The 18,986-nt window shown below is 44.2% G+C and overlaps 1 protein-coding gene across 1 annotated transcript in view; it reads left to right on the top strand.

The window, feature by feature from the left end:
- Positions 1-4,824, top strand: part of ABCD2 (ATP binding cassette subfamily D member 2) — a 44,708-nt gene extending 39,884 nt beyond the window's left edge. Inside the window, exon 10 of the mRNA XM_017811494.1 lies at positions 520-4,824. Within this exon, the coding sequence (XP_017666983.1) occupies positions 520-730 (211 nt within the window). The 3' untranslated portion in view covers positions 731-4,824. The remainder of the gene's footprint in view (positions 1-519) is intronic.
- The last annotated feature ends 14,162 nt before the right edge of the window (positions 4,825-18,986 follow it).

Here is an 18,986-nt window from a genome sequence, read left to right as displayed (position 1 = left end):
AATAAACTGGGACTAGCATTCCTGAGGAGAAGCAAACCGTGTCTGTCGCTGCTGTTCAAGGCCCTGGAGAAAAAGGCATCTGATGGAGTTGAAGTGAAGGCAACTGTAGCCACAGACAGTGTTTCCAGGAGGGAGGCCACCACCTAGGCCAGAGACAGCAGATGATGAGGGAACCACCACTGCAGGTGAGGGCCTGGGTGAGCCCGGCCATGTGGGCAGTGTCTGCCCCACTGGGAGCCCACAGCGGTGCCGAGAGCTTACAGCGGTCACCCACCGCTGAAGTTCACTGAATGGCCTAGGGGGGCCCTGGTGACAGACTTTGAAATACCCAAATCCCTCACGCAAGACTGTCCCGGGATGATGAGTCATTGAAGAAAAGGTCTTGCCCAGTGATCCAGGACTGAACACCTCTCAAATTCCTGAGAGGCACCATTGAGAAGAGACAGACATCCAAATTTGTTTGCAAAAATGGACCATCTGTTCCCTGAGCCGTTACTAATGTTTTAATTTCTACTGCAGGAAGTACCACACTCACTTGCTGCAGTTTGATGGACAAGGTGGCTGGCGTTTCGAGCAGTTGGACACCGCTATCCGTTTATCACTGAGTGAGGAAAAACAGAGACTGGAATCCCAGCTTGCAGGAATTCCTAAAATGCAGCAGAGACTGAATGAACTGTGTAAAATCCTGGGAGAAGACTCAGTGCTTAAAACAATGGACAAAGAGGAATAAATAATTTATGTTTTATGTTTTTAAAAGTATTTTTTTAGTTAAAAGCATTACAAATTCAGCCATTGTCCTTTGCATGCATTGTGATAGAGGCTTAGAGCATAGCGAAACACAGCCAGCAGAAAATAATGCTCTGAATGCTATGTAAGACTTTAGCATTTTAGTATTAAGGAAGAAAGAGGTTGAACTGTGAAAAGAAAATAAGCAAGTGCACAGAGTATAAGATTAGTCATTGCAGCTTATGTTAATTCCTAGTGAAAGCCCGATTCACTGCAAGAAATGGCCAATACACTTAGGTTTTGTGGGTGAATTTTTGCCTGAGACTTGGCCTGCAGAATGTGCTCTTGTACCAGGTTACTGTGCATATGATATGCCTGCTACGCAGAGTAACCGGGCGTGAAACTCAGGCATGGAGCACGGCAGAGGCAGTATCTGGGTGAGTATGCAGATGCATGCAAAAATCTCATCTGGGTATAAGAAACATTCAGCCCATGTGAAACAAGACTTCTGTTCTACTACTGAATCATATACACACCTTTACCTGCATTTTTATAGGAAATAACATAATAGGCTGATCAGAAGACAACTGTCCGAGCAACCCACTGCCCCCGTGACAGAGAAGAGCTAAATATGTAATGTGCTTGTGCTGTACTTTATGCCACTGCGCATAGCTTCAGAGGCTCCTTGCCCTTCATGATACATCAGTTCCTTTGGGGGATTATTTATATCCCTTATTCAGTAACCTCTGGTGGTGTGGATGGAGCACTGGGCCTGGCATCAAGTGACTTAGTTTTTGCTTGACTAAATCATTCATTTAGATCCATGTGTCTGATCCAGCCAGCATCCATCTCTGTTCCTCCATTGGTATAATCACAACATAGACACTTGTTTGTTCCATGAGACACTTTATGACAGGAAGGACTGTAGGAGAAAGAAAGGTCAGTTTCTAACAATAGACTGAATTCTCAGGCACGGCTGTCCTGCCTGTTAAGATGCTCAGCATTTATAAAGGTCTGTGAAAAGTTAGAACATTTTGTAACCACTAATTAATATGTCTGCCGTATTTTGGTGAAGTGGCTGAACACTGCCCTCACCGTGAGCAAATGCACTGATTAACAGCTTTGCTTTCAAATGCACTCACTGATTGTCCTGTCTGCTTTTCAGTCAGTAGGAACATGGTCCCCAGTCAGTCAAAAGGTGCTTAAATAGAACGGCCTGAGACAGTACTGGCCTGCATGCCTTGATGGAGGCAAAACCTGGAGAATTAGAAATAAAGATGCGAATGTATTTAAGAGCTCCTGCTCTCTCTGGCTGCAAATGCAGGGCAGCTTGGGAGTGAAGATCAGATGTGGTAAGAGGCTTTACAGATGGGTAAATGAGCCTTAGCTGAGATGTAGCGATCCTGAAATTTGTTGGTTCTTTTTTTCCCAGAAGTGCGATTCCTTAGAAGATTTATATCTGTTGTTCTCAGTCTGAGAAAGGCAGTGCGTAAGCTGTTAAGCACTGCTAAAGAGAGGAGAAATATTTTAGGGGCATTTGCTGAGATGGAAATGCTTGAGCATCCTGAAGTTAATAGAAATTGTTTCCTTTTTCTGATTACTTCACGAAAACGGGGAAGGTGAATTAATTCCATCTGCCAAATCCTAGTCCAGTGCACTAATAATTAGCCCATATTCCTTCTCACTGTGTGCTCGGCTTCATGTTTGGTATGGCACTTGCACCAGAAAGTGGAATAAGTCTGCTCCCTCCAGAATCTGTGGCTTGAATGTAACCCTGTAACTTATCCTGGTGACAGCAGTGTGTTCCTTTCTTTAGTTTTTGCTGTAATTTTCACCCACTGAGACATCCCACTGACATAGAAAGGAATGCTCCTGGGAACTTTTGAAAGGGCTGAAAAATTAAGGTTCAGGAAGTTGTGTAAAAAAACTAAAGAACAGACTGGAGGTCACTGCTGTGGTGGCTGACATGTGCAGACATTTTAATTTGCAAGTGTCTCTGCTTGTCCCTCTCCCTGAAGGCGAGCTTTCCCCCCTCTCATCTTCAAAGTAAAATTTGGAGCTGCAAAGATAAAAAAGAAGTCAGCCAAGAATCTGTTCTCAGTGAGCATGAATGAGATGACTGATGAGTGTAAAAAGCTTGCACGTTTTTGAGTTATGTTTCTCTAAGATGTGGTGAATCAGGCGCACATCATACACATGCCCTTGTCCCAGCTGCTGTGTATCCTGCTGGCTCAAACCAGCCACCTTTCCACAGGAGGACCTGAGGTGGAGGAAGGGGCATTATTGTCCCCCCCCTCCCCCACTAAGCACTTTAATATGTGGCTAGGAGCTGAACCAGGGTTGTCCACTCCCTGAATGAGTAGGACACTGAAAGGTGATGAAGAAGTGATCCAGTTTGGTACAGCTCCAGGTATCCCACCAAAGCTCTGCTCTGGCCCTTGACTTGCTGGGAGCCATTATGGACAATGCAGCATCTGAAATCTGCTGTACACCTCGCAGAGATCAAAGCTGGCCATCCCTCATGGCATAAAGCAGACATCCTCTGAGGAAACCATGTTTAGTAGAAGAAAGTTTTTTGCTGTTTTTTTTTAATGAGATTATGCATAAAACATACAAAAGATATATATGTTACTGATGAAATTTTGATGAAAACTGAAATAATACCAGGATCAATGTAATAGTGTTTTCTTTGAAGTTTGACATGTATTTCTTGAATCCAGAGATAGACTTAACCATTCCCATCTAGTAATGTAATGTAAAATATTCTAGACTCTCGCTCAGCTATTCACATTCTTGTAGGCATGGCAAGAACATTGTATGAGAAGAAACACTTCTCTAAATAGGAACTTTCTGAGTGATACTGAGCCAGTTTTAGAAGGATTTTCTGTACTGGTGGCTCATTATTTTTAAAGCTAGTTTTGTGGCAGGAAGAGAAGCTGCCCTGGAGATATTTTCTGCGAACTTTCTCTGTTGTTCCAAGGGCTAATTGAGACTGGAGTGTCCGTTTCTGTTTCTTCAGAGTTTTACAGGGCATAGGCCAGCTCATTTTGTGCTGCTTCGGACCCAGCCGAGCAGAGGTGCATGCTCCCTGCTCAGGAATAACTCAGGGAGACAGTTCTGGAGCCGAGGCACGGGGAACACGTGACCCTTGCAGTGCAAGAGGGTCAGAGTGAGACAGGAAGCCGTGGTGGAATGAGAGCTGCTTATCACTGTTCATTCCCTTTCTGTCATTCAGGAGCTGTGACTCCCTGGGAGGCCGAGGAAGTGACTTTTTGGTCTTCTTTCTGCCTGTTGTATCTAGCTGGAGCTAGCCAGATCCCGCTCATTGTGTCATAGCATCTGTGCATTCAGGGCGGGATACTGCACAGTGCTGAGCACACCTGGCCCCCATAAGCACCCTCTCACCCCCCAGGGCTCAGGGCAGACTGGACTTGCCTGGGTCTGCATCCTAGAGGAGTACAGGTGCTGAGCAAAATTCATACCAGCCTCAGGCAAGGAGTAACTGTACAATAAAAATATGAATTTTCCACATCAGTTCATTCAGGTAATGCAGGAATTTTTTGGAAGAATCTTCAGAATGGGAGGACACGTTTTTTGTGCATGGGATTTCAGTATTTTAAAGTGGGAGGAGTTTGTTTTTCACTTAGTTTTGGGACCAGAGTCATTCCTACTTTGGACTTGGAAGCCCTCCTTCTGCAAGGACAGAAGACCCCACATGTCTTTTAAAAGACTTTTTGAAAGCAATGGGATTTGTATTTGAGTAGGCAATGAAGGACTCACTGGGATATTTTAAAGAAAATTGCATTAAAAAATTATCCCCTAAAGCAAATGAATACATCTACAGTCCCCTCAATATGTGGTGAATGAATGGTGACAGTGCATGTCAAAGTCAAATTTATGGGCCAATCGTATAAAGAAATCCCCTTACTGAGCTGTTCGTGAAGCTTAAGAGAACTGAACTGCTAATCGAATGTCTTTGTTTTGTTTATGTTTGATATTAATGCCTTTTAAGAGCAGACAATTTATAAAGCAATAAAATATGCTTTACAGTTGTAATTTATTCCAACCTCAAATAAAACACGTTGCATTTACTTTGAATTTGCAGTGTTCCTTATGAGTCACTCGCAGAGCAGTCAGGACCTGCCTGCATGTGCTCTGGAAGTCCTTTCCCATCTCTGGTTTCTGTGATGGAGCAGGAAAGCTTGGGGTGGATGTTGTGTGTTTTCAAGTTAAAACAGGTGTTCCTAGATCAGGCTGGTGTCAAAGGCTGCTATGAGGTTTCTCATGTCTCATGCCCATCCACTTCAGTGTGTACCTGATTTGTGACAGGAAGGTGACAAGAGCTGCCACCCCTTGCTGGTGTGTTCGCAGGGGGACTGGGCACCCAGCAGTCAGCCAGAGGACCGTGTCAGTAGTGCGACTTCAGGTGTCCTCAGCAGCATTGGTCCCAAGGGTTGTATTGTGGTCTTTGTAAGATACAGTTATGCATAAAGCACCAATGTCACAAATATTAACAAGCAAGTGACCACAATGGCCTAGCGAAGGAGAGGGTTTTTTCTTGGAGAGCATGAGGACGTCGGTTGACTCCTTAGCTGCTTTGACAGAGCTGGCTGGTGTCTGGCCCCTTCCCAGCTGTGTGGCAGGTGTTGGTGAGGTACTGCATGGTGGCACAGGACCTGGATTATGCAGCTGGGGAGCCAATTGTGATGCTGGTCACTTGAAAACTAGATTCTTAAGGGTAACTGAAGGCCAGTCCCCTGTGCCTCCCTTCCAGCTACTGCACCCACTCAGAGACTGGCAGAGAGCAATGTCCAGGGCATGAGCCATCAGAAATTCACTTTTGAGGGCCTGTGGGTGGACTGTAGACCACGCTGGGGCACATACATTAGACCAAGAGGAGACAGGCTTTATTGTAGTGGGGGAGGTGAGCTGAAAGCTCAGGTTGCACTTGAGTTTCTCTTTTTTTGACAAGAAATGTTTTGGTGTTCACTCCTTGTAGAGCATTCCTGCTTTCTGATCAGGCCATCAGAGAACTGGTGCCATGTGTTTTAAGTGCCACAGTCCTGAGCCATAGTCCCTGTGTGCTCAAGGTTTAAGTATTCTGAGAAGGGAGGGAACAGCAGGACTCGTATTATGGGAGCAAAAAGGACTTAGGAAATATTCAGAGCAAAAATGTTCAAAGACTTCCCACATGTGAAATTTTCTAGTAAGTGGGGAATATCTGGAAGAACATCTTACATGTGTCTCTATGGCTTATTTCTGATTGTAGTTCATTCTGCACCACCTGCTTTGTATTTTTTAAATTAGTGTCTTTAACCTCATGAAAGTGAGACCATCTATGAGAGGATAACAGTGACATTTCAAAAATGCTTCACCCACTCAATGCAAGTTTTATGTGTCTAAACAATCTGATTTTAAACAGGTAATTAAGAAAGGGAGAAAGTGATTGTGATGGTGGCTGATGCAGGGCTGAGAAGCCAGTTGGGTCCTGGGGCTGAGCCCCCAGTGAGAAACTAGGCTGGGATGAAGTCTGGGAAAAACCAGTCCAAGAGAGCCCATGGGAGAAGCCAGATGTTGGAATAAGAGAATAATGAAACATGTCTTGGACATAATGTAATTGTGCAATAGCACATTACTTCTCTTGTTGTCAAACATACAGAGACAAGCTGTCTCTGACACACCATTTGTAGGATAACACAAACAACAAAAGAAAAATGTTCATTTATTGATCAATTTTAGCATTAAAAATTGTCAAAAAAGTTATTTAGGTTGAAATGTCTTTGAAAGAGTTCATATTTGTTGTTTTTTAGTGCTGAATTTCAAATAGATCAGATTCATAATGCTTTTCATAAAGATTTGAGTCTTTGGGAATTAGAAATTATTCTTGCCTTAAATGATAAGATATTGAAGGAAACTCAACCTATTTAATATTTAAAGCAACCAAAAAAATTGCATTCAATAATTCCAGTATTCTTGTTCTCAGTTAAAATGTTCTTCTCCTCAATTACAGCCACACTGTGCTATAAATACATCGAGTTTATGAGGTATTTCTCTATCAGTTGGTGTTTCCTGTGCTGGTGTGTTTGGAGATCTCTATCTTTATTAGATGGGTTGCGCTGGGTCTTCCTTCCCATCCACATGCCGGTGCCTTTGATGGCAAGTGGTGGAAGAGAGGGAGTGGGGTGGTGGATGCTGTCAAATATGTCCGGGTTTTTTTATAGATAGTCTGCAAACACTTTTAGGAAAAGTCTTAAGAAATAATATCTGCACAACTAAAGTAGTAGCTGACAGAGTACTAATCCAAGGTACTAAGGTGCAACAACAGGTAGTGGTAAAGCTGGGCTCTGCTTAAATGTCTGCTCACAATAATAAGACATTCTTGCACTGAGTGAACACTTCCCAGCATCACTTTTTACCTGCAAAGCTAGGGTGGTTTAAAAGTTACACAGCTCATACTTGTGAAAAACAAATAATACGCTTAATCCTAGCCCACAGTTTTAATCAGAGGACTTTCATAATGTTCTTTGGAGTTTTTCTAGGTAACACATAAGTATAATCCATTCTTAAATAATAACATTCCTTGTCTGAGCTCTGCTATTCAACCAAAATCCCTTTATAGCCAGTATGAAATGGCAGTCACAGAAGCAAAATTCTGAAAATCCCTATTTTCTTCAAAGTGCAAAATGAGCATACAAGGAGGTGCTGTTGCAGTCTTTTATACCGTAATCGTGTTACAGAAAATTCAACTCCTTGCTCATTTTCCATTATGTATGTGCCATATGGCTCATTGCTGAGCATCAGAGGATGAGGACTCTGTTTATTGGACTCTTGCTTGCATTATTATGGGTGAAAAAAAGTGATTGATGTATTTCATGCCAAGATGAAAGTAGAGGCAAGGCAATCCGGTCTGGAAGAACGACTGCACTTCCTTTCCAGGGACTTCTGAAGGAAGGTTCAATTCCTCTTTCAAGTCATGGGCTTCTGTCTGACAGAGGGTTTAATTAACAACCAGGAAAAAAAATCCAGTGGCAACATTAGTGTTAAAGATATTAAAAAATGTCTCTTTCTAAATAATGAGCCTGCTGGATGTTCCCTTACTCAATCTGATCTAGTTTTGTCGATTTTCTGTGACCCACTCGCCCTGCTCTGACACTGGGCAAGGACAGAGCTGTGCCACTGAGGGCTGGGCCCTCATCTCCGTGTGGGACACCACCAAGGTGCCTGCTTCTCTGCCCCTCTGAGTGCCTCTGGGAAACCTGAGGTTATTGCATTGGCATGGGCTCCAACCGTTCCAAACTCCTCCCCTCCAACCAAGAATTATTTCCTCAAAAACAATCTTCTCACTCTCTTGACTTTAACTCCTATTCTGCCTGTCAAAGATTCCAAGGGAGTCAGGAGTTCTCAGCAGCACCTTAAAGATAAACCAGATCAGAAGTGCTGAAGCATGTTCTTACATAGGACATGGTGTAGAGCTGTATCACCAAATACCTGCCTAGCATGCCGTGAGTGTAAGGCCATGTTCCAAGCTTTTTGGTTCAGTTTGTTTAAAGCTGTGCAAGAAGATGTGTTTTTACTTCGCTAATTCAGAGCCTTATGCTGCTGCAAGAGGCATAAATGAGATACAGAAGCTGGAAGTAGAAAAATTCAGACTAATGAAGCCAGGGCAGGTTTTACTTCTGATGGGCGCTGGAGTACTGCAGCAGAAAGTGCCTGTTTGGCACAGGGCATTGTTTGATGGCATCTATGGCTTGTTTTAAGCAGTGCCAAACCAGTCCCTCCTGGCCAGCAGGAAAGTGGGAACTTCGGTGCTGTTGGAGTCAACAGGACTGCACACCCTGTGCTTTCATGGACAACGCAGCCAGCCTGCTGAGCTCTGCTGCACAGAAAAGCTACTGTGAGCTTGAGAGGAAAGGACTGAAGACGTGGAGCCATGAAGGCTGAGTCTCTCCAGCTCTTTTCCTGCATTTGTAGGAAGCAAGTACAGACAGACCTGAGCTGCCCTGCCCTGGCACTCGTGAAGGCACATTTAATTAGCATTGCCCACCCTGAAAGGCACTTACTTCTTCTCACAGGAGCTGTCCTGCATTACCCAGTGCCAGGCAAAACATGATGCATGAAATGCAGTGCTGAGCTGCCTCTGGATCAGAGCAGGATCCTGCCGTGTCAGCCCAGAGCATGGGCAGAAGTCCTCTGCTGTCTGCACCCAGCTGTCAAAGAGATCTTAGACTGGCCACAATCTATACGGGTTTTTGCTTTAATCCTATCTAACTGTCAAAATCTTTTCAAGTTTTTTTGGATTTCTTGTGGATGGAGGCAGAAGAGGCATGGCTGCATGCTCTCCTGAAGAATGAGGTGTGTGTGAGCAGAAACTATTTGCTTTGTTGCCCTTGAAGATGAGTCCTCACCCACAATGGCTCGTGTGAGAACAGAGCTCTGTCGCCTGCCATGGAGAGCTTAAGGGGTGAGAGTTTCACTAGAAATCCACTCCCATAAGCATTTAGGAATACTCCAGACCTGGGAGAGCTCTTCATCACTGATGTCTTGCTTCATTTACCTCAATCGGTTTCTCCTGCAGTTGGCTGAGCACCAGATTCAGACACAAATACAGAAGCTTTTGTGTGCAGGCTTACAGGGTCAAATTTCGTGTCCCACGTGTAATACTAAGCCTCGGGAATCCTGTTTGAAAGTGCTGCTGGAACTCCAGTCTCATGGGCTTCTAGCAGGAAAGAAACATGATGCTGACTTGAACACCATGTTGAGCAGCGGAGCCTAACTTGTTGCTGGTGAAACAGAGGGCATGTAAGGGAAACTAAACAAGACAAATGTTTGGACCATGAAGCTTAGAGTTCCCAGGCATCCTGAGCTGTTCTTGAAAGGTTTCCTGAATTAATGATGCTGATTAGATTACTAGAGAGGAACTTGGAAGAACCCACATTACTGCTGAGTTTGCAGTCTGCTATCAGCGTAGCATTGCCAAAGTTTGTTCCTGAGCCAGGCTTGCTCCCTTCACAGTAATTTCCTGTAAAGATTATCGATAGTGAGTAAGTTCCTCTGATAACATGTGAAACTCCTTTTGCTATTTACTGGCTGAGAAATCATCATTACTTTTGGGTATAACATAAAATAGTGACTACACTGATGACCCTTAACAGTATGAAGGCACCTAAGTCTGTTTTATATGAATATGATTTTAAGGTTCTCAGCTGTCCTTGGGAGTGACTGACTATGCAATACACTGTGGAATATTTAATTCTGTCCCAAATTCTTCTGCCCATCGTTTGCATGCTGCATTACTTAATTGGAGCAGATCTGCATTCTGAGAAGCACTGCTATGGGCAGGGCTCAGCAACCGCAGCATTTCCCAAGAGTTTCATGACTTTGTCTCTGCCAGGCTGATGTTTTCCTAGCTGAATACTCATCTGCCACACTTAGGAAGCCTTCAGTGAAGATGATGTAAGCTTTGCAGGTGCAAATCAAAGATGAATTGAATTTGGCTGTTTTATTCCTTGTTGTTTAGGGCTGACATGACTGATAAGCTGAGGGGCAAAAAAATATTGGAGAAAAAAAATTAAACACATCTAAGCTTTCTTCCAGTCAGTCCAAGCACTCAAACTGGTGCTGTCTGCCTTTACAGAAACCAGCTGTAGTAGGCTGGGAAGTGCTCTCATGTTGCCTAGGGCATAGCTTTGATCAAACAACCTCAGCTTGCCTTTCACAAAGCTTTTTTAATGCACCTGATATGGGATCCTGCCTGAGATAATGAATCATAGTGCATTTAAAAGAAATTAAAGGATTAATGTCAAACTCTGCCTCTAATCCAAACCAGCACCTTAATCATTCCTCCAAATGCAGAGTGGTGGGACAGCAACAGTCCTGGGCATCAGCTTATGGGCTGAGCACCCACAAATGTAGGCCACTGCCATCTGAGAGACAGAATCAATATTTCAGGGTGTATTGCTTCCTCTAGCTTGTGAGTTTAATGGAAGGGGTAGGAGAACTAAAGTAAATTTTTAAACAACCTGACTGGAGGGCAAAATCATCTTAATTAAATCTCATTCACTCTTCCTCTGATCCTGCCTGCAGATGGTGTGTCCCTCCTGCACTTTGAAGAGGTTAGCCCAGAAAGACTTGCAGAGAGAGCAGATCTGAGACTCTCAGAGTTTACTTTCAGACAGGTTTCGACAGCAGAGATCACTGACGCTGTCTGTAGACAGACACAGAATTTGAAGACAGCAGGGAGAGGAACATGCTCCCAATTCTCTCATTCCATGGTGAAAATAAAGGGGGTGTCATGTATTTTTAGGGTTTTTTCCTCTTGTGTTTGTGCTTCTGTTTATTCACTGAGTTTTCAGCATAACTGTTTACACCCTGGGCTGGCTTTCTCAAGAGGAGGTGCTGGTGAAAGTCCCCAGGACAGGGAGCTGCCACACAGCACTGGCAGTACCCACCCAGCACATACACCCATGGCACCACTTTGCATTTGGCTTTGTCTGTGGTTCATATTTTCAGGCTTTTTTCTCTGAAGCTAGAAATAGGTTGCTTTTTTTTTTATTCTATTAAAAAAAAAAAAATCTGTGTGTTCTTCTCCCTTACTTACCTGCATGGAACTGGAATTCCCAGGGCAGGGGGAAATCCGACTGTTAGGAGATTTGTAATAAAAAAGGTTGAGAAAACAGCTTAGTTCTCCCATCTGTTCCAGCTTAAGCGTTCATTCTGTATTGCAAACAGAGCTGTCAGCCTGGCTTCCCCGAACACCGTGTCCTCCTGGCCCCAGTGAACGAGTGGGGCAGAAGTCAGCAGCAACACCAGAGTGTCCTGCAGGGCTTCTGGGCAAAGATACCTTGCCAATGCACCCTGCCTCTCTGCCAGAGGCCCCTGACGTGGTGGAAATGAGTGGGGAAGGAGGAATACATTAGTCCTAACTCATGCTGTGAGGTTATAGGCTGGAGGCTGAAAGGGCAGCTGCGTTTCAGAAGAGAGAAAAGCATGCGGTTTGGTGGAGGAAAGAGAAAGCCAGGGAGGAGGGAAGCCAGGGAATGCTTCCCCTCTGGGGGCAGTAGCAACTTTCTTTTGAAGACTAGAAGCAGTGCATCTTTGAAGTCTGTTTCAAGCTGAGTACATAAGAGCTCTGGGGGTGTTCACAAAACAGGGATGCCTGGCAGTAGTTCCAGGGATTGTGCAAGGGCTGCCATGAAGTCAACCAAGAATGACACGAAGGAGCTACTCTGCAGTTAGAGCAGTGGGATGAGACTGCCAGCCAGGGACCCATCCCTCACCATCTCAAAGAGTAATGTGGAGCAGCTGGAAAACCACCCTTCCCACTGCAGAGAGCCCTCATTCCCACTCCAGAAGAGCCTGCCCACAGCCAGGGGAGTGGCTGCCCACCTTTAGCAAATCATTACAGTCAGGCTCCCTTCAACCCCTGGACCACAGGATGCTAGCCAGCATTGTATAAGCCCAAGAAAATCTAAATGTTGCTTTTTTTAACCCATTTGTAGGACATCTTTAAGCCCCTGGTCCTTATGGGACACCAGATGCCTTTAGGAACCTCTGGCCACATCCAGCCATGACCATGGGAAGGCCTTTCTGGCATGCTATATTTTCTCTGTCTGAACACCAGCACTTCCAGCCTCCCCCTGTCATGCTGGAAGACACTCATCCCAGGCCACTCACTGGGTCCAGTGATATGCATGATGAGCATGTGGGGCCCAGGGACAGACTGCAAGGGCCACCTAGTGCTTTGTGTGTGGCATATGCTGGCACGAGTGCCCAGAGCAGCCAGCTCCTCCATCACCCTGAGGAGGGGACTCTGGCCCCAGAGTAGGAAAATAGCTGAACTGGGTGACTGTTCTGTGGGCAGGACACAAAGCAGTGCATGAAGGCTGTTGGTAGATCACCTACCAGCTCGCATGGATGTGAAATTACTCTTTATTTCCACTATAATCAAGATTTATAAAAGCTATTGATATGCCTCATGCAGATGCAGCAGCACTCAATATTGCCAGCACTGACTTACACTCATGCACATTGTTAGGTATGTTTACTGATGCTTATCAAATGTGTCCTGAACATGATGGCAATATTGAAATGTTCCTAACCCGCTGATTGCTTCAGCCTGGGAAATATGTGGGCAAAATATTATGGTGTTTCTGCCTTTTCTGTATAGTTTTTACCTGTATCCAGCAGATGCTGCTTTGATATGGTTGTCAAGGCATGCCACACGTATTGTGTAAATGAACGTGGAAAATAGGTTTTCTGAGGAGCGCTGCCACACGTGCCACAAACAGCTGGACCTGCGAGTTACGGAATGTGGTGAAATGTTTCCACGCCTGTTCTTACCTAGAGGTATTTCAGTACCATTTCCCTGGTGATTCAAAACCTGTTTCTTCATGCTTCAAAACTAGGTTCTACATGCTAGGGATGGCTTGCACAATCTGTTTCCAACTGCAGAGTTCAAACATTTCTAATGCTTACATGAAGAAGAATGGAGAAGGCTTTCTTGTTTGCCAATGCCACACCTCAAGCAACTTTGTTTAAAAATAGTGATAATTTTACAAAACAACAAATACTGGATTGTTGTTATCTTAGTAATTCTGATTTCTGAGCCTTCAGCATATGGCTAATCTAAATTTTCCTATTTGCTTTGTGAATATGAGTGCTGGATACCTTCCTATTAATCTGAAAGGATTTTACTCTTGCATAACTGTGGGCGTGCAGTGGTTTAGGCTTTATGGAAAACATCATAGCTTTGAAATTCTTGGTAAAAGGACAAGATATAGCACAACTCTAAAATAAAAAAAAATCTTTATGTCATCTAACAAAACAAAACAAAACAAAAAGATTATTTTATTTTTCTTTCATGTGTATACCTTTGAACTGAGGCAAGCCAGGAAAATTTGAGTCTTCCCAGAAAAGAATTTCATAAGATTTTACATGTAACTAAAAAGGGGGTTGTATCATAGTACATAAATGATAGTATTTGCTGCCCAAAAACTTGTTGGGTAATAGTAGATAGCTCAGTATGTGGTTGATGACAGTGACATAGGTTAAAGTTCAGATTCATTTCAAAGAACATGACCCACAGGTTAAAAGAAATACTGCAAGTAGTAGTTCAGTTAGAAAATATACAGAAAAGTCTATATAATTAAGGATGCTTGATTGAGCATTCTACAGAAATACATGCAGTTATACTAAAGACTAAATGGTGAATTAGATAGTGATGACTATTGAGTTTATTAGTAGATAGATGGATTCCATGCTTATGGGCTTTAGGCACAGCTCATTGATTATTCTTGTTGCCTTCTAACTTAGGGGCCAGAGGGAAAAGGCAGCACAAAGGCTTTAATAACAAATCTTGTCTTTCTAATGGCATGACTGCACACATCACTGCCGAGCCAAGGGGAGGTAGGAATTGTCTCTTGAAAGTAATATTACATCTGTTCCTTTGGCTTTTATTTAACTTCAGACCAAACTTTCTGTGGGTCTCTAGTGGGTTTGTGAGGTGAATGAGCTGCCACATTCAACTTGATCCATGTTTGAGTGGTTTAGCTTAATTTGAAAGACAGTTCAGGAGCTGTATGGACACATACCTGTAGTGGACAATTATATAAAAATTTGCCTATAGGGGTAGTTTGCTGTAACCCCAGTTATTCACAACGTGCCTTGGACTTTGGTATGTGAAGGGTTTATTTATCACTGGTAATTATCACTGTGCACAGCAAAGTACAGGCCACCAGCACCACTCATCTGCTGTACAATCAAGGAGTACCTTGCCAAGGATAGAAAGATCTTGGTCTCTTCTGAGTATCAACTGGGTATCTTGTGGCAGGGATGTCACAGATCAGTTGGACATGTTTCCTGGCCTGCATGTACATCACGTACTTCATGCTTGAGCAAAAAGAGAAGCAAGGTAGGACTTTGTCCCGCAGCAGTAAAATGTGGTCACTGTTTCACCAGGTAAATAGAGTAATTCAGAGCACTAGAAATACTCTGTATATAGCCTTGGGGCTTCTTTGTGTCCTGCTGCCACCATCTACCACCTGAGCTAAGCACTGCTTAGGTAGCAGGTTGGATTTACTGCATTTTGCTTTGTCAGTGAGGACCACAAATAGTACCCATAACAAATTCTCAGAAAAATTTCTGAATCACTGCTCAATCAACCTACTGGGGAATTAGAATGAGCAGGTCTATGTAGAAATAAGTAAATAGGAAAGATAAATATCAACATATATTCCCTATAGATTTTAGTCCTGTGCCTATAATGATAGTTACCTCTTCTTTTGGCTTGAGCAGCAGCACTGATTTCCAGGCAGGTGAGCTCCATCTATCCACGTGCATGTAGGGCAATGATTTGCTCTTCACTTTAGTTTTTAATAGTGTCATCATTTTAAAATCACCTCCAGGATCCCTCATCGAAGGCTTCTGTAACAGAATGTATATCAAGTTACTACTATAACAGGAGTATTGAGAAGGATTACAGAGTCCTGGAAGAGGCAGTAAGGAACTCAGGAGTAGGGGTTTTTTTATCAGTTCTCCTGGTCAAAGGGAAGGGTGTTGAAAGGACCAGTCGAAACTGGTGACTTTACAAATGGTTACAGGACTGGTGCCACAGCCAGGGGTTTGGCTGCTTAGACCATGGTCCCACTTTGAGAAACCTGGGAGCTGATGGGGTCGATCTGTCAGAGAAGGGAAAAAGCATCTTTGCTCAAGGGCTTGCCCAGCTGGTGAAGAGGGCTTTAAAGTAAAGGTGCCAGGGGAGGGCAACCTCAGTCCTTTCCAGTCATACCAGTTTGATGTCCCCTACCGGGGACAGCAGGAGATGCCCAGAGCCTGGAAGGCAATCACAGGTCAGCAGGAGAGCACATGGAGAACAGCACAAAGAAATTCCAGACACTCCAGCCAGTGAGGCAGCTTCATGGGGACCCAACTTCACTGCCCCTCTATGCAAGTGCACAGAGCACCAGGGATAAACAAGAAGGAATTAGAGACAAGCACATGCCTGCAGGGTTGTGATCTTACATCCTGGGATGGCTCCTGTGGCTAAAGTGTTGGAATGGAAGGATACAGATTCTTTAGGAAAAACAACCAGGGAAACAAGGAGGGTATGTCATCCTCTGTGTCAATGACCAACTGGAGTGACTGGAGTTCTGTCTGAGGGTGAAAGTGGAGCCAACCAAGAGCTCATGGGTCAGAACTAAAGGGGACTTCATGGGGGACTTCATGGGGGACTTCAACCACCCTGATATTGGAGAGACAACACAGCAGAGCATAAGTAATCCAGGAGATCCCTGGAATACTTTCATGTTAACTCCTCTAAGTGATAGAGAAGACAACAAAGACAGGTTCTATGATGGACCTTGTTCTTACCGACAAGTAGGGGCTGGTGGAGCATGTGAACCTCAGGGTCAGCCTGGGTTGCAGTGACCGTGAAATGGGGAGTTTGAGATCCTTGGAGTAGTGAAGAGGATGCACAGCAAGCTCAATACCCTGGACTTCAGCAGAGCAGACTGGTCTATTCAGGGATCTGCTTGGTAGAGTGTCAGAGGATAAAGCCCTGGAGGGAAGAGGGGTCCAAGAAAGATGGTTAATATTCAACGGTCACTTCCTCCAAGCTCAGGAGTGATGCATCCTAACAAAGAGGAAGTAAGAGGAACTAGGAGAACGAAGAACTACGAGAAGATCAGGTTTGACACCATCTAAGGTCATCTGAAGCTGCGCAAGTCTATGGGACCTGATGAGATGCATCTGTGGGTCCTGAGGGAACTGGTGGAGGAAGTGGGTAAGCCAATATCCACCATATTTGAGCAGCTGTAACAGTCCAGCCAAGTTATCACTGATTGGAAAAGCAGAAACATAATCATCATTTTTAAAAAGGGAAAAAAGGAAGTCCCAAGGAAGTACAGATTAGTCAGTCTCAACTTGGTGCCCCGGTAGTGTTGAAGACCAGGTAAGGGGCTCTGAGCAACCTGATCTAGTGCAAGGTGTCCCTGTCCATGGCAGGAGGGTTGGAACTAGATAATCTTTAAGGTCACTTCCAACCCAAACTATTCTATGATTCTGTAAATAGTCTTAGGACTAAACTGAAATATAGTGATGGCTCTCAATTTGCAAGATGTGTACTTTGCCCTGCTCAAATATGAAAAGAAGGATTTATTAGACATCTGCTAAAAATGATTGACAGTTAATATCTGTATCTGCATGAATATAATTCTAATCCATGATCTTTAATGTTTCCGTGTTTGCTATAAGGAAGGGCTATGGTTAGTTAATCCAAGAGCTACAAAGTGCCCTGTCAATGCAGGAGGTACAATATGTCACTTTTTAAAGTTCTAAAACAAAACAGTTTTCTGCAGAGGCCTCCCAGACCGTGGGTTTGGAAGCTGTGCTTGGGAAACAGCACCTCTCAAGTCATTGCTCAAGCCAATGAGAACCTGCTTGCTCAAGGTGTGTCTTATACACACCCTGTTCTGCTATATAATTCATGGTAATTATATGCTCGCTGAAAACACAGAACAAAACCATAACTAGGAACAAACAGACAGTCTGGGAAAAAAACCTTTGGTCTGTAACATTTTTAAATAGATGCCATTTGTTTGCTTCTGCAAAAGCTATCATCATAGCACAGCTGGACTCTGGCTTTCTGCCTGCAACTAGCCTCCCCTTTGCTGAACTTTCCTGGACATGTGGCCATGCTGTCAGGGTATGGGAAAAGACAGAGGTTCCCAGAGGAAAACTTACCCTCCTAAATTGCATTAACACAGGTATATTTTTTTAAGAGGTGGGGGCTTGCTTCCCTAGACCCTGGCAAGATGTCTGGCTTGTGTGTGAAGCAAGCAGGGGGAAGGAGGCTTGAACAGCTGCCAGGCACAGCACAGCAGGGCTTGCCCTCTCCTTGCATGGCTGTAAAGGGAGTCCAGCACCACTCAGTTTGAAGGGTAGGATTGGTGACCTTGGCTTCCTTCTAAAACAAAAAGCCAAGGTGCCAGACTGGGGAGGGCAGAGCAGCAGGCCCTTGGTGACAGCAAGATCTTACCTACCTCTGGGTGTTATTAACATATGGCTATACACTCTTCTCCTCCCATGAGGCCATAAACCTTTATGCAGTTGCCAGTCTCTTATTGCTCTTGGTTTACTCATAGCAAAGTATAAATTTGCTTTCAATTGGTGGGTTTGGTTTAATTTCTCAGGAGTTTGTTTCCTGAGGAGAAAAAGCATGAACTTATAACTCTGCTCGTTAGAAGTACACAGGCTATTTAATTTACTGCAGTTGCAATACCATATTTTTAACAATTAGCCCCCACTAATTAGTTAATTACCCCATCACTAGTGTAGCTATGAATAGATGTTAAGTTCTATTGCTGACTATGATGACAGAATTAAACCCACGTGCAATGAGATAACACTCCCTAGAGACTCTCCCATGCTCCCCACAGTTGTTACTACAGAAAAGATGCAAAACCAATGCCAGCCCTTTCCAAAGTATTTTTTTGAGTATTTTCCAAACCTCATTTTAAAATTACGCCCCTTAAAGAGCCTCAATGACACCCACTGGTGACTCACAGCAAGCAGTACAGACATGGACATTGGTGTTGCTTGGACACGCCAGGACAGGATGGTGTCTTCAGCAACCTCCCAGCCCAGCTGTGGATGTTCATCTCTGCACAGCTCATTGCAGGATCAGCTCTTGGAAGTCCCTTTGCATATCTTGGGTGTGTGCTTGTGGAGGGAGCACTGCATCCTTGGAATACGACACAACATACCAGGCTGGTGGTTCCCATGAATCAGAAACTGATGCAAACAGCTACAGGTGTAAGTCCTATGTACCCACGATCAGATGAACATGTATCCATGCACTATCATGTTTTTACTTCAGAGCCATGGGATGTTGATATAAAAAGTGGGCCTTTCATATGATAGTATACAAGTATTTTCAGAAGACTGGGAGGAGAAAGTCCCTTTGTCTGCTGAAATCTGTACATGGTGCAGGTGAGACTCTAAATCCCAAGACCCAGAGAACAGAAGACACAGAGCAGTTTTACTTCTCTGCCAATAAGCAGCTGAGACCTGCCCAGTAGGAAGGGGAACCAGCATGGCTACAGATGCCCTGAATCAAGCTTCCCTATCAGACTCCATGTTGGTATCCATGGAGGCCCAGCGGGACCCAGGAATGATTCTGCCATGTCTCTAGGAGAGGTGGACACCAGCAGTCCCCAGACTGCAGCCTTTGCAGCTACAATGGTAATGGTCTGCACCCCTGTAGC

This window comes from Lepidothrix coronata, unplaced genomic scaffold, assembly GCF_001604755.1.
Source record: "Lepidothrix coronata isolate B3197 unplaced genomic scaffold, Lepidothrix_coronata-1.0 Scaffold32, whole genome shotgun sequence".
NCBI classification, from domain to species: Eukaryota; Metazoa; Chordata; class Aves; order Passeriformes; family Pipridae; genus Lepidothrix; species Lepidothrix coronata.
Note: the sequence above shows the minus strand (reverse complement) of the source record. Positions and strands in the feature narration are given on the sequence as shown.